The 16,357-nt window shown below is 45.6% G+C and overlaps 4 protein-coding genes across 4 annotated transcripts in view; 3 read left to right on the top strand and 1 right to left on the bottom strand.

Moving 5' to 3' along the window:
• LOC144697436 (uncharacterized) overlaps window positions 1–1,884 on the top strand; it is a 30,754-nt gene extending 28,870 nt beyond the window's left edge. The window contains exon 5 of the mRNA XM_078569412.1: window positions 1,137–1,884. Within this exon, the coding sequence (XP_078425538.1) occupies window positions 1,137–1,746 (610 nt within the window). The 3' untranslated portion in view covers window positions 1,747–1,884. The remainder of the gene's footprint in view (window positions 1–1,136) is intronic.
• LOC144697047 (uncharacterized) overlaps window positions 1–16,357 on the top strand; it is a 288,147-nt gene that overhangs the window by 61,271 nt on the left and 210,519 nt on the right. The gene's annotated exons all lie outside the window — the stretch shown is intronic.
• LOC144697176 (uncharacterized) overlaps window positions 1–16,357 on the top strand; it is a 245,052-nt gene that overhangs the window by 134,800 nt on the left and 93,895 nt on the right. The gene's annotated exons all lie outside the window — the stretch shown is intronic.
• LOC144697067 (uncharacterized) overlaps window positions 5,702–16,357 on the bottom strand; it is a 62,323-nt gene continuing 51,667 nt past the window's right edge. The window contains exon 4 of the mRNA XM_078568868.1: window positions 5,702–10,411. Within this exon, the coding sequence (XP_078424994.1) occupies window positions 9,323–10,411 (1,089 nt within the window). The 3' untranslated portion in view covers window positions 5,702–9,322. The remainder of the gene's footprint in view (window positions 10,412–16,357) is intronic.

The following is a 16,357-nucleotide window of genomic DNA, read 5'->3' as shown; positions in this document are numbered from 1 at the left end:
GAACTTATTACATTTCTATCTTTCTTCAGTTCTGATGAAAGGTCTCAATGTGAAACATTAACTCTCTTTCTCTCCAAAGATGCTGCCTAACCTGCTGAGTGTTTCTGATTTTTTCTGACATTACTGCTGTGTTGGAAATAGGTGATCATGAGGATATGCAGTTGGAAGCACAGCTGGGGGTGAAATATGACAACGTTTGTGAACAGCCTCACACAAATGGTAGAGAGAGGGATGGAGTCAGTGGCTTGGGTGTGGAGTTTGTAGAGGGGACTGAAGACAATGGCTCCTGTCTTCCAATATTTAAAAGGGGGAAATTTCTGCTCATCCAGTACTGGATGTCAGGCAAGTTTGGACGTTGTGTGACTTCGAGATGATGGTGTTCGCGTATACCTGCTGCTCTGGTCCCATTCGGCTGTGGAGGTTGAGGGTTCGGGGGGGTTTTGTCAAATTTTTGGATGAGTTGTAGATATATAACATCCCTTTCCTTTGCCCTCAGCCTCTCCCACATCTCTCCCTCCCTCTTTCTCTCTCTCCTCTGGAGAGAGGCCAGAGTTTTGTGTAGGTCCAGACTGGGTGCCAGGTTCCTTCCCGTGAAGGACATTAGTGAACCAGTTGGGTTTTTATGACAATCCAGCAGTTTTCACGATCACTTTTTCCTACTGCCAGCCCCACAAATTACCAGATTCATTCAGCTCAATTTCACAACCTGCCTTTGTGTTTATGTGGGTTCTCTCTCACTCCCTTTTTTCTGTTTTAAATCAATTTCACAGGGGATTAGAAGGGGAGGATTCGCAGTCAGGAAGCTCCAGCCAAACATCATATCAGGATCTGATGGAGTCGCCCAGTTTATCGTAACCTGAATATCATCGGATTTTGAACATGGAAGGAAAGAGTACCATTCACAGTGGAGAGAAACCATATACGTGTTCTGTGTGTGGGCGAGGCTTCAGCCGATCAGCTGGCCTGTCAAAACACAAGCACCGTCACACTAGGGAGAAACCATGTAAATGTGGGGACTGTGGGAAGGGATTCAATTACCCGTCTGAGCTGGAAACCCATCAACGCAGTCACACTGGGGAGAGGCCATTCAGTTGTGTGTGTGGGGAGGGATTCACTCAGTTATCCCATTTGCTGAGACACCAGCGAGTTCACACTGGGGTGAGGCCATTCACCTGTTCCAAGTGTGGGTGCAGATTCACTCAGTTATTCAACCTGCTGACACACCAGCGAGTTCATACTGGGGAGAGGCCATTCACATGCTCAGAGTGTGGAAAGGGATTCACTCAATTATCCCACCTGCTCAAACACCAGCGAGTTCACACTGGGGAGAAACCGTTCACCTGCCCTGAGTGTGGGAAGGGATTCATTCAGTCATCTAACCTGTTGACGCACCAACGAGTTCACACTGGTGAGAGACCTTTTAAATGCTCAGACTGTGGGAAGTGCTATAAAGGCTCCTGGGAACTAATGTCCCATCAACGTGTTCACACTGATGAGATACCATTCAGGTGCGCTCACTGCGGGACTGGGTTCAAGACATCATCTGACCTCGCTAAACATCAGCGAGTTCACACTGGGGAGAGGCCATTCACCTGCACTGAGTGTGGGAAGGGATTCACTCGATCATCCAACCTGCTGATACATCAGCAAGTTCACACTGGGGAGAGGCCATTCATCTGCCCTGTGTGTAAGGAGAAATTTGCTCACTCATCCAGCTTGCTAAGACATCAGCGAATTCACAAGTAACTATGGTGATGGGATTTTGCTGTTATTCATGTCCAGAACTGAATCGTGTTCATTTTGGTCTCTTTCAGATTATGTTTATAAATGTCATCCCAGAAATAATATTGTGTATGAACTCACATAAATCATCCTTGTGTTAAACATACTGTCTTGAATCTTTTTAATATCTCTAACACAAATTTGTTCCTCTTGAGGGCTCTCCCTCTCCCCTATAAGACATTGGAGCAGAAATTAGGCCATTCGGCCCATCGAGTCTGCTCCGCCATTCAATCATGGCTGATAAGTTTCTCAACCCCATTCTCCCGCCTTCTCCCTGTAACCTTTGATCCCTTTACCAATCAAGAACCTATCTATCTCCGCCTTAAATACACTCAATGACCTGGCCTCCACAGCCTTCTGTGGCAATGAATTCCATAGATTCACCACTCTCTGGCTAAAGAAGTTTCTCCTCATCTCTGTTCTGAAAGGTCTTCCCTTTACTCTGAGGCTCTGCCCTCGGGTCCTAGTCTCTCCTACTAATGGAAACATCTTCCCCACGTCCACTCTATCCAGGCCTTTCAGTATTCTGTAAGTTTCAATCAGATCCCCCCCTCATCCTTCGAAACTCCATCGAGTATAGACCCAGAGTCCTCAAATGTTCCTCATATGTTAAGCCTTTCATTTCTGGAAACATTCCTGGACCCTCTCCAGGGCCAGCACATCCTTCCTGAGATACAGGGCCCAAAATTGCTCACAATATTCTAAATGTGGTCGGACCAGAGCCTTATAAAGCCTCAGCAGCACATCCCTGCTTTTATATTCTAGTCCTCTCGAAATAAATGCCAACATTGCATTTGCCTTCCTAACTACCGACTCAACCTGCAAGTTAACCTTAAGAGAATCCTGGACTAGGACTCCCAAGTCCCTTTGCGCTCCAGATTTCTGAATTCTCTCCCCATTTAGAAAATAGTCCATGCCTCTATTCTTCCTACCAAAGTGCATGATCTCACACTTCCCCACGTTGTATTCCATCTGCCACTTCTTTGCCCATTCTCCTAACCTGTCCAAATCCTTCTGCAGCTTCCCCGCCTCCTTAATACTACCTGTCCCTCCACCTATCTTTGTATCATCTGCAAATTTAGCCAGGATGCCCTCAGTTCCTTCATCTAGATCATTAATGTATAAAGTGAAAAGTTGTGGTCCCAACACTGACCCCTGCGGAACTCCACTAGTCACCAGCCGCCATCCTGAGAAAGACCCCCTTATCCCCACTCTCTGCCTCCTGCCAGACAGCCAATCTATCCATGCTAATACCTTGCCTCTAACTCCAAGGGCTCTTATCTTACTGAGCAGCCTCCTGTGCGGCACCTTGTCAAAGGCCTTCTGGAAGTCCAAGTAGATAACATCCATTGGCTCTCCTTTGTCTAACCTACTCGTTACCTCCTCAAAGAATTCTAACAGATTTGTCAGGCATGACCTCCCCTTGATGAAACCATGCTGACTTTGCCCGATTTTACCATGCACTTCCAAGTATTCTGAAATCTCATCCTTAATGATGGACTCTAAAATCTTACCAACGACCGAGGTCAGGCTAATTGGCCTGTAATTTCCCGTCTTTTGCCTCACTCCCTTCTTAAACAGGGGGGTTACATTAGCGATTTTCCAGTCTTCTGGGACCCTCCCTGACTCCAGTGATTCCTGAAAGATCACCACTAACGCCTCCACTATCTCTTCAGCTATCTCCTTCAGAATTCTGGGGTGTAATCCATCTGGTCCAGGTGATTTATCCACCTTCAGACCTTTCAGTTTTCCTAGCACCTTCTCCTTGGTAATAGCCACCATACTCACCTCTTCCCCCGACTCTTGAACTTTGGGGATGTCACTCGTGTCTTCCACTGTGAAGACTGACGCAAAGTACCTATTCAGTTCCTCCGCCATTTCTTTGTTCCCCGCTACTACTTCTCCAGCGTCATTTTTCAGCGGCCCAATGTCCACTTTTGCCTCTCTCTTACCCTTTATATATCTAAAGAAACTCTTGCAATCTTCTTTTATATTACTGGCTAGTTTACCCTCATATTTAATCTTCTCCCTCCTTATTTCTTTTTTAGTTGTCCTCTGTTGGTCTTTGTTGACTTCCCAATCCCCTGGTTTCCCACTGCTCTTCGCCACATTGTATGCTTTCTCTTTAGCTTTATGCTGTCCCTGACTTCCCTTGTTAGCCATGGTTGCCTCGTCCTCCCTTTAGTATGCTTCTTCTTCCTCGGGATGAATTTTGCTGTGTCTTCCAGAAACTCCTGCCATTGCTGTTCCACTGTCTTTCCTGCTAGGCTCATCTGCCAGTCAATTCTGGCCAGCTCCTCCCTCATGCCTCTGTAGTTGCCTTTATTCAACTGTAATACCGTTACATCTGATTGCAGCTTTTTCCTCTCAAATTGCAGGGTAAATTCTATCATATTATGGTCACTTCCTCCTAAGGATTCCTTCACCTTAAGCTCCCTTACCAAATCTGCCTCATTACACATCACTAAATCTAGAATAACCTGTTCCATAGTGGGCTCCACCACAAGCTGCTCCAAAAAGCCATCTCGTAGACATTCCACAAATTCCTTTTCTTGGGATCCACTACCAACCTGATTTTCCCAGTTTACCTGCATATTGAAATCCCCTATGATCACTGTAACCTTGCCTTTCTTACTCACCTTTTCTATCTCCTGGTGTATCTTGTGCCCCACATCCTGACTACTGTTCGGAGGCCTATACATAACTCCCATTACGGTTTTTTTACCTTTGCGGTCCTTAACTCGACCCACACAGATTCTACATCATCTGACCCTACATCATTTCTTGCTATCGATTTAATTTCATTTCTTACTACCTGTCTCCTCCACCCTCACCTCCATGAAGTGTGAGGAGCTCATGGAGCTTCTTTGTCACTAAGATTGAGACAATCCAATCAGCTGCCTCTGCTGCTTCCCTCCCTTCCACTAGCCCACCGGGCTGAATTGTCTCTAAATCTCCCCATTGCCTGAGCCCTGAACTCACACCTTTCTCCAGTTTCTGTCTCAGCTCCCCTCCTACCCTCTCAAAGCTCATCTTATCCCTAAGACCCAGCTCCTGCGCCATCGATATTATGCCCACCAAAGTGCTGATTATCCAACTTCCCCATGTTCGCTGACATTAAGTTTTCTTTCTCTTTAGGTACTGTTCCTCTCTCCTTCAAATCTGCCATCATCATCCTCTCCTCAAAACACAAACTCTGACTCCATCGTACTTGTAAACTACTGCCTCATCTCCAACATCCCCTTCCTCTCAAAGTCCAAGAACAGTTTGTCATTTCCCGAATCTGTGTCCATGATTCCCTGTTTGAATCCCACCAATCAGGTTCCGTCCCCTGCCTCAGTACTGAACCAGCTATCAAAGTCACAAATGACATCCTATGTGACTGTGACAAGGATACATGCTCCCTTCATGACCTCTCTGCAGCCTTTGACAAGGTCGACCACAGCATTCTGCTCCATCACCTCTCCCCTGTTGTCCAGCTGGGTGGGGCTGCTCTCTCCGGGTTCCACTCTTCTCTGTTGAATTAGAGTCAGAGAATCACTTGTAATGTCTTCCCTTTCCTCTGGTGTCCCCAAAGAAACCACCTTGGTCTCCTCTTATTTCTCATCAACCTGCTACCAATGAAATCATCATATGAAAACACTCTCAGTTCTCATATTTACACTGACAGGTCCCAGCTCTTCCTCACCACTAACTCTCTCAACTTCACTTTTGTTAAATTAGGGTAGTTTGTTTGATATCCAGTGGTGGATGTGCAGAAATTTCCTCCAATTAATTATTGGGAAGACTGAAGTAATTGTTTTCATTCCCTAGCTACCAACTCCATTCCTCTCCCTGGTAACTGTCTGAAACTAAACTGGACTTTTTACACATTTGATGTCATATTTGACTTCGACATGAGCTTCTGACTTGGGTGTGTGTCCCAGTGATTTTCCAGTCACGCTGATGATTTAAATCTTTTCCCACAGACAGAACAAACATTCCTCCTGCAATAATCAGAGGCTGATCCTACAAGAATTAAGTGATTCTATAAGATCTTGTTGAGATTTTTGGTTTGAGTTTCCCATCTGCAAATCCTCTCCCTTCTAATATCTTGTAAACAGAGTTTACAAAAGTCATCATTGTCAGTCCAGGACAGAAATTCAGAACAGAGAATTCTAGTTTCTATGGAACATTTTTCCCCCTCATTCCCCCAAATCTGTAAATCTCTGTCCCACACACTCCTCTCCCTCTCTGCTCATTATTCCAGATTCAGTGTCCAGTCTCAACCTTATTCTTTTCTTCTCTCCAGATTCTCTCTCCTCCTGTCTTTAAACTGGTGACTCAGGCTGTGGATCAATCCCACTCCTTCACTATAATTCTACCAGATAATGCAGCTCACAACAACAAACCATCTTAATGACTTTATTAGTTTTTTGAATGTTTGAAAAAATTCACCTTTTCCCAATTGTTGAGAACAGAAAGTCTGGTCGTTAATTTAGAGCTTCCATCTCCCAGGTCTATTCCAACAAACTGTGTCTATCTGAGTTACATTTATACAGATACACTCAGTAAGTGATCAGAGCTCACTGAACTATGACACAAGCTATGCCTGAGTTACATTTATACAGACTCACTCACTCAGTATGTGATCAGGTCTCACTGAACTATGGCATAAGCTGTGTCTATCTGAGTTACATTTATACAGACTCACTCACTCAGTAAATGATCAGGTCTGACTGAGCTACAACAACAACTACAACAACTTATATTTATATTGAGCTTTTAACATAATAAAACATCCCATGGAGTTTCACAGGAGCATAAGGACATATTAGGTCGGATGACCAAAAGCTTGGTCAAAGAGGTCGGTTATAGGGAGTGTCTTAAAGGAGGAAAGTGAAGTAGAAAGGTGGAGAGGCTTAGGGAGGAAATTCCAGAGCTTAGGGTCTAAGCAGCTGAAGGCATGGCCACCAATGGTGGAGTGATTAAAATCGAGGATGAAGGACATCGGTTAATAGTGCTCCATGTATGTGGGCCCGATAGCCCAGGCTCAAGGCCCAAATCTGAACTTTGGGACATAGTTTGACCATCCCTGGTTTCAGAGAAAAGCAATTACCCAATAAACATCTTGTAAGATCTTTGTTTATTGATACCATAAAAAGTTATGATCAGTTGAATCTTGTGTACTCGATGGGGATTGACTTTAACAAACTTCAAATCGTCTGGATTTCAGTGTTGCAAGAAGAATATGTTTTAACAGAGAGAAAATAAAATACAAATACTGGAAAACTGAAAAAAAAAAACAAAAATAGGGAAATACACAGCAGCTCCATCATTTCAAAGTGATAAATGAATGGTCGCTGTTTCAGGTGGGACTCCTTCAGAATGAACACTTCCCACTACCAGCACCAACCCCCCTCCCCCTCCCTTTTCACTGAACATTCCTTCACCCACTCATCCACCCATTGCAAATCCACCCAATGGCTCCCAGCCTGATTGACATTCAGCACAGTATGATTTTGGAAGTTTTCCTCCTCTTTTCAGTCAGGAACAGACTTAGCAGCAGAGCTTAGTTGGGAATCAACTTTATTGAGGAAGGCCAAGTTCAGGCAGACGAAGGTGACAAACCCAGGCAATGGTTTACAGTTCAATGCAGATTATACTACCCATGTCGAGAACCAGAGAGTTGAGCGCACCAAGGACTTCTCGCAGTGTTGATCTTTGGTCTTTGAGCTTTTTCTCTCTCAGGGGTTTTATCTTCTGATTCGTGTTCCTCTCCCCCAAACAACTTTATCTCGGGAGGGTCTCTCTTACCCTGACTAACCCCTCCCTGTGCCCAGTCATAGTTCACGTGAGCAATACTAGCTTCACTGAGTCACGTTAGTTTATCATATTCACAGTTCATGTAAACAATACTAGCTTCACTTAAATCAAGTAATGTTCTGCTTATTCCTCATTGATCTGTTTTCCTCTCATCTCAAAGCTGCTACATCCTGTTGTCATTTATTTCATTGATGTCATGTATTAACTTACACAAACAGCTTCAAGGCATCTTTTAGCTGCAGTAAGCTTTTTAAGACTTGACATAACCTCCCAGGATCTCTCGACCTTGGCATCTTTCCTATACTATGTCCTATTTCTAAGTTTCCCAGTCCACTACACGACTTGGAGAATTTCTGAAGAAGTTAGATGTTAGCTTCTAATTATCAATTTAAATGTTAACAATCATCTTGTTAATAACCTAATAATCTTAAAGCACGAACCCAGTGAGAGGGTGAGCTGGCCCTCGGGATGTCAGCATGGACAAGGGCTGGAAATGGTTCCAATCAATACATTTTCTGTCATTATTTCAAAAGGAAATTAATATTTTGTCAAACCCCCTGTGCACACCCTTGGTGCATTACAATTTCTGGCCCAGACCCTTCCTATTGCTTCTACACGGTGCATCCTGTGTGGTTTCAGCAGAGGGAGAGACAGGCTGCTCACATCCCTACTCTCACTGCCGAGAGGCTTGTGGTCTCCGTCTTCTGGGTGTCAGAGCCCCTCAGGATCACAGCAAAGACTGATCCACCTGTATCTGTGCAGGGGCAGATTCAGCTGGTGGGAGACGGGTGGCATGTTGTGAGCCAGGGCCACGTACGGCTTGAGGTTGGGGGGTGGTTAATGGGTAAGAGGCTGGAACACTTTGATCGGAGTTCCCACTTCCATGTCCCCTTTCTCCATCATCCCTCTCCTGGACCAGCGTCGCATCATTCCTCCCACTCTGCTGCAGATCAGCTTGGTGGAGATCAGTGACGTGTTGTAAGGTCACAGATAGAGTGTCTTCATCCTGTTTAAGGCAGCAGACATCTCCTGCACGGCCGTGGTCATGACCTGCATGGACCCATTTCAGAGCCGTGCTTGAAGCTCCATGGCGACAGCCACTCTCTCCATGACAGACAGTCTCTGGAACCTCCTCCTGCCCCACGACCCTCCAAGCTCCCTGCGCTCCTCCAATTCTGACCACTTGCACATTCACCACCCACATCACTTCACCATTGGCGGCTGTGCTTTCAGCTGCCGAGGCCCCGGGTTTTGGGATTCCCTCCCTAAACTTCTCTCCTCCTTTAAACCTAAATCTTTGACCAAGTTTTAGATCATCTGTGAAGCACCTCGGGATGTTTTACTTTGTTAAAGGTTCTATATAAATGCAACTTATTGTTGTTATTGCCTTACATTGGTAGAATCAGGAATGTCACACAAAAATTTTAAATCCTCGTACCATAATTACCATAGTCATTTTCAGACTGGAAACTTAAACCCGCTGTTTCACTTTCAGACAGGAGCAGGTCACAGTTTTACACCAACCTCTGATTTGACAGCATGTTTCCAGCATTCACCGTTGTTCTTCCTGACTCTAAACCCAATTGTAAAGGAGCCTTCTGTTCTGTGTCTAGGAGCTCTGAACCATGGAAGACAGTGGCTGGGACACATTTCTTACACAGCTCAGGATTAACCCACATGTTCAATCCTGGATGTGATTAACAGCAGCAGAAACAGCAGAATCCAACCCCTGCAGTCACTTGTGGACTTCTTGGTGTCTCCGCAGGTTAGATGACCGAGTGAATCCCTTCCCACACAGAGAGCAAGTGAACGGCCTCTCCCCACTGTGAGTGCGTCGATGTCTCCGCAAGTGATATGACCAAATGAATCCCCTCCCACACTCAGAGCAGGTGAACGGTCTCTCTCCAGTGTGAACTCGCTGGTGGGTCAGCAGGGTGGTTGACACATTGAATCCCTTCCCACACTCGGAGCAGATGTACGGCTTCTCCCCAGTGTGAGTACGCTGATGTATCAGCAGTGCGAATGACTGAATGAATCCCTTCCCACACTCAGAGCAGATGAATGGTTTCTCCCCAGTGTGAATTTGTTGGTGTTTAAGCAGGCTGGAAGAATCCATGAATCCCTTCCCACACTCGGAGCAGATGAACGGCCTCTCTCCAGTGTGTTTGAGTCGGTGTCTCAGCAGATCACTGCTGTTTTTAAAGCTCTCCTCACAGTCAGAACATTTAAATGGTCTTATGTCAGAGTGAATACGCTGGTGTCTCAGCAGGTTGGATGAATGGGTGAACCCCTTTCCGCACACAGAGCAGTTGAATGGTCTCTCCCCAGTGTGAATTCGCTGGTGCACAGTGAGTTCAGATGATTTCCTGAATCCAGTCCCACAGTGAGAGCACCTGAACGGTCTCTCCTCAGTGTGAACACACTGATGACACGACAGTTTCCTGGAACTTTTGTAGCACTTCCCACAGTCTGGACATTTAAAAAGTCTCTTCCCAGTGTGAATTTGCTGATGTCTCAGCAGGTGGCTTGACCGAGTGAATCCCTTCCCACACTTGGAGCAGGTGAATGGCCTCTCCCCGGTGTGAACCCGCTGGTGGGTATGTAAGCTGGATAACTGAGTGAATCCCTTCCCACACTTGGAACAAGTGAACGGTTTCTCCCCAGTGTGAACTCGCTGGTGGGTATGTAAGCCAAATAACTGAGTGAATCCCTTCCCACATTTGGAACAGGCGAATGGCCTCTCCCCAGTGTGACTGTGTCGATGAATCTCCAGTTGGGACGGGTATTTGAATCCCTTTCCACAGTCCCCACATTTCCACGGTTTCTCCATGGGGCGGTTGTCCTTGTGTCTCTCCAGGTTAGTGGATCTGTTGAAGCCTCATCCACACACAGAACACCTGTTTGATTTCTCCCCACTGTGAATGATGTGATGTTTTTTCTGGCTGTGCAACTGTTTAAAGCTCTTTCCACAATCAGTTCACTGGAACACTCTCACTTAGGTGTGTGTGCTTTGGTGCTTTTCCAGTTACGCTGATGTTTGAAATCTTTTCCGACGGACAGAACAGGCAAATATTTCTCCATCCACATTCGAAGGCCGATGATATTCAGGTCCTGATGAAGTGAGTGACTCTACCAGATCCTGATGTGAAGTTTGATTTGAGTTTCCCATCTGTAAATCCTCCCCTTCCAATGCCCTGTAAAAGCAATTTGTAAAAGTCACCACTGTAAGGACAGAAATTTAGAAAAGAGAAATTTAGTTTGTATGGAACATTGTTTCCCTTGAAGCTGTTAATCCCCATCCCACACACTCTCTCATCCCTATGCTAAAATCCAAACCCATCTCACCATCTCCAGCATTTCTTTCCTCAACTCCCAGTTTTCTCTCTCCCTCGACTCTGGGTTCAGCTCTCCGACTCCTGAATGCACAGTAAGAGTTAAATGAATGAGTCAATCATTTCTCTGCTGGTCACTGGAACCCTGAAGCCCTGCCCACTCTCTGTTCCCTCACCAAGATGGACATGCATGCGCCCTGCAAGCTGAACACACCTCTTCCAAGATGATGGCCTGGGTGACCTGGGCCTGTCAATGAGAAAACCCCACCCCTCTGATTCGTCCTGACTCCCTTTGTTAAATAGTCCCTCAGGATCCAGGATGACTTGCTTCTATTCTCGTTCATTGGGTTCAGAGATGGCTGGTAAGTCCAATGCATATTCTGCTGACATTGTCACATATAGGCAGGTGGTGTTTGAAGGGTTGGGTAGATGAGATGTTTGGTGGTTTGTGTGCTCTCTAAAGTCTCAACTTCACCCCAGCATACTCACGACGAAGCCTCTCAATCTGTTTGGTGACTTCAGAAATAAACCTCTTCCAGTTTGGTTGGTCATGATGAACAGACTCCCATGAGACTGCAAGGATGTTTGATCGCTCCAGGGATGCTTTGAGGACATGCCTAAATGTTTCCTTTCTTCTCCTGGGAGTCTCCTGATGTGACTCAGTTCCAAGTGGAACAATTGTTTCTGGAGTCAGGCATACAAACTTCATGTCCTGCACAGTGGAGCTGGTTTTGACTGGTTACCGCCTCAGTGCTGGGTGAGTTGGCTTGGGAAAGGACACTGCTGGTTGACCACCTTTCTTCCCACCAGAGTTGGAGGGTTTTGCGAAGGCACCGCTGGTGGTTCTTGGTTGTCCAAGTCTCCGAAGCCTGTAGGAGCACGGGGATCACTGCTGCCCAGTAAACCAGGACCTGAGTCTCAGGTTTGACATCCTGGTCCTCAAATACACTGTTCATCATTCGGCCGAAGGCTGAGCTGGCACATTAGAGGTGATGATGAACTTCACTGCCTATGTCTGCCTTCAACAAAAATAAGCTACCAAGATATGGAAAATGGTCCACATTTTCCTGGATCTTGCCGTTAATATTAATCGGTGGGGGGTGGTGCTAAAACACACAAGGGTGGGTAAAAAGTGCACAGGAGGCCCAACAGCTTGTGGACACCAATGACATTCGTGGTTTCTTCAGTACACAAGGACCCACTTCACTGAGAGCCAAGCATGGAGGGAGCTCATCAAGGACAGGGAGGCAGTAGTGCTCACTGGAGAGAACCTTGTGAAGAACTCCTCAACAGAGACTCTTATCTTCCACTTTTTTATTTATTCATTTTACGGGATGTAGGCTTCGCTGGCTAGGCCAGCACTTATTGGGCATCCCTAAGTGCCCTTGAGAAGGTAGTGATGAGGTGCCTTCATGAAATGCTGCAGTCCCTGTGGTGTAGGTACACATACTCCATTCCTCAATACCCTGTCCGGCTCAGTCTCGGTGCTACCATGGTCCGGAGCGAGAGTGAAAAACCCATTCAACAGCTGAAAAACAACACGGCCTCTGGAGCAGATGGAATCCCTGCTGAAATTATGAAACACGGCGGAGTTACTCTTCTCGCAAGGCTGCACAACCTCATATTCCTCATTGGGAAAAGGCATGCGCCAGGGAATGTCTGTGACACTGTGTCTGTGACACTGCGACTGTGACTGTATTCAAGAAGGGAGACAAGTCAATTGTGGTAATTACAGAGGAGTCTCTCTGCCTCCTTGATCACCTTCTCTTGGTGGCCAAAGAGCTCCTTCCAAGTTCACAGGGTGATGTTCCCTCATCGAGAGGCACCACAGACATGATTCACTGTGTGGCAAACCCAGGAAAATTGCAAGGAACCGCACCAACTGCTGTGCTTGGCCTTTTTCAACCTCCCAGAAGCCTCTAACACTGCCACTGGTGAAGTTTTATGCAGTATCTCCCTCAAATTTAACTACCCTCAGAAATTTGCCACCATCCTTCGCCTACTCCATGATGACATGAAAGCCATGATTCTCATCAGTGGAACCACCACAGACCCTATCTCAGTGAAGACTGGGATCAGACAAGGCTGCATCATTGCACCAACCCCATTCTCCATTTTCCTCTCTGCATCTCGCCTTGAGAAAATTACTCACAGGCATGGAGATAATCTACAGAACAGGCGGGAAACCTACAACACCTCCAATACAAAACCAGGATCAGTCCAACTTCAGACATTGAGCTCCAGTATGCAGATGCCTGATTTCTATGTTAAATCCATCTACGTGCCTTCATTCCACAACCGTCAATCTCTTGCCTCATAAAAGTCCAGCAATCACAGTTTATTTAATTTTCAATTTGAGTATTGCTGAAAAAAGAGACATGTCAAAGCTTTTCGTCTTGCACTCATCAGGACATTTCAACTTTCAATTGACGAAATCTCAACAGAATTCCGGATTTCCACTATATTTTTTGTGATTTATGACATTGCTCTTGAACAGCTTAGTCTCAGTTAAACAAATACATATCACTGATCTGTACATTTAAATGGTAACAATTATTTTATTCTTAACAAAAAAGCAAAAAAACTTCAGAAAAACATAATTAGTTGAGCAAAATACAGCTGATGCTGGAAATCTGAAATAAAAACAGAAAGTTCTGGAAATCCTCAACATGTTTGGCAACTGCTGTGAAGAGAGAGAAGCAGAGTTAACATTTCCAATTCAATAGAGTCATCGAGTTTTACAGCATGGAAAGAGGTCTTTTGGCCCTTCATGTCCACATTGGTCATCAAGCCCCTGTCTACTCTCATCCCATTTTCCAGCACTTGGCCCGTAGCCTTGTATGCTATAGCATTTCAAGTGTTCATCTAAATACTTCTTAAACATTGTGAGAGTTCTCGCTTCTACCACCCTTTCAGGCAGTGAGTTCTAGATACCCCCACCCTCTGGATGAAATTTTTTTTCCTTAAATCCCCTCTAAACCTCCTGCCCCTCACCTTAAATCTACGCCCCCTGGTTATTGACCCCTCCACTAGAACAAAGAACAAACAAAGAACAAAGAAAAGTACAGCACAGGAACAGGCCCTTCGGCCCTCCAAGCCTGCGCCGATCATATTGCCCGTCAACTAAAACATTTTGCACTTCCGGGGTCCGTATCCCTCTATTCCTATCCTATTCATGTATTTGGCAAGCTGCCTCTTAAACACCACTATCGTACCTGCTTCCACCACCTCCTCTGGCAGCGAATTCCAGACACTCACTACCCTCTGCGTAAAAAACTTGCCCCACACATCTCCTCTATAGTTTTCTCCTCTCACCTTAAATCTATGTCCCCTTGTAATTGACTCTTCCTCCCTGGGAAAAAGCTTCTGACTATCTACTCTGTCCATGCCACTCATAATTTTGTAAACTTCTATCAAGTCACCCCTCAATCTCCATCGCTCTAGTGAGAACAATCCGAGTTTCTCCAACCTCTCCTCATAGCTAATAACCTCCAGACCAAGCAGCATACTGGTAAACCTCCTCTGCACCCTCTCCAATGCCTCCATATCCTTCTGGTAATATGGTGACCAGAATTACACACAATATTCCAAGTGTGGCCTAACCAAGGTTCTATACAGCTGCAGCATGACTTCCCAGCTTTTATACTCAATACCCCTGCCAATGAAGGCAAGCATGCCATATGCCTTCCTGATTACCTTATCCACCTGCATTGCCACTTTCAGTGACCTGTGGACCTGTACACCCAGATCCCTCTGCCCGTCGATGCACTTAAGGGTTCTGCCACTTACTGTATAACTCCTGCGTGTATTAGACCTTCCAAAATGCATTACCTCATATTTGTCCTGATTAAACTCCATCTGCCATTTCTCCGCCCAAGTCTCCAACCGATCTATATCCCGTTGTATCCTTTGACAATCCTCTTCACTATCTGCAACTCCTCCAACCTTAGTGTCATCTGCAAACTTACTAATTAGCCCAGTTACATTTTCCTCCAAATCATTTATGTATACTACAAACAGCAAAGGTCCCAGCACTGATCCCTGCGGAACTTTACTAGTCACAGCTCTCCATTCAGAAAAGCACCCTTCCACTGCTACCCTCTGTCTTCTATGACCAAGCCAATTCTGTATCCATCTTGCCAGCTCACCTCTGATCCTGTGCGACTTTACCTTCTGTACCAGTCTGCCATGAGGGACCTTGTCAAAGGCCTTAGTGAAATCCATGTATATAATATCCACTGCCCTTCCATCGTCGATCATCTTTGTCACTTCCTCGAAAAACTCAATCAAGTTAGTGAGACAAGACCTCCCCTTCACAAAACCATGCTGCCTCTCACTAATACGCCCATTTGCTTCCAAATGGTAGTAAATCCTGTCACGAAGAATCTTCTCCAATAATTTCCCTACCACTGACGTAAGGCTCACCGGCCTGTAATTTCCTGGATTATCCCTGCTACCCTTCTTAAACAATGGAACAACATTGGCCATTCTCCAGTCCTCTGGGACCTCACCCGTAGCCAGTGAGGATACAAAGATTTCTGTCACTAAGGGGAAAAGTTTCTTCCTATCTACCCCCTATTCATGCCCCACATAATTTGGTACACCTCAATGGTTTGCCCTCAGCCTTCTCTGCTTTAAGGAAAACAACCCCAGCCGATCCAGCCTCTTTTCAAAGCTGAAACACTTCAGCCCAGGCAACCTCCTGGTGAATCTCCTCTGCACCTTCTCCAGTGCAATCACATCCTTCCTACAGTGTGGTGACAAGAACTGCACAAGTACGCCAGACGTGGCCTAACTAACGCTTTATACAGCCCCATCATAACCTTCCTGCTCTTGTATTCAATGTCTCGACTAATAAAGGCAAGTATCCCATATGCCTTCTTAACCACCGGACCTACCTGTCCTGCTGCCTTCAAGGATCTATGGACATGCACAGCAAGGTTCCTCTGATCCTCTGTACTTCCAAGGGTCCTACCATTCATCGTGTACTCCCTTGCCTTGTTAGTCCTCCCAAAATGCATCACCTCACACTTTTCAGGATTTAATTCCATTTGAAACTGTTCTGCCCATCTGACCAGCCCGTCTATATCGCTCTGTCGTCTAAGGCTCCTCGTTATTTACCACACCACCAATTTTAATGTAATTTGCGGACTTACTGATCAGGCCTCCGACATTCATGTCTAGATCATTAATGTAAACATCAAGGGTCCCAGCACCGAACCCTGAGCTACATCACTGGACAGAGGCTTCCAGTCACAAAAACAATATGATTCTTCTTCAGAACTGAGTATTTCCAGCATTCTGATTTCATTTTAAACACATAATTGATGTAAACTTTATTGTCCTTACAAGTACCTGGATGTAAATCTGATTTCAGACCTTCCTCTGAACAGGAAGACTGACTCCAGCTCAGTGTCCATTCCTTCACTTAAGACCCG

Source organism: Cetorhinus maximus, chromosome 23 (assembly GCF_964194155.1).
Source record: "Cetorhinus maximus chromosome 23, sCetMax3.hap1.1, whole genome shotgun sequence".
In the NCBI taxonomy this organism is placed as follows: Eukaryota; Metazoa; Chordata; class Chondrichthyes; order Lamniformes; family Cetorhinidae; genus Cetorhinus; species Cetorhinus maximus.
This window is presented reverse-complemented; position numbering and strand designations above follow the sequence as displayed.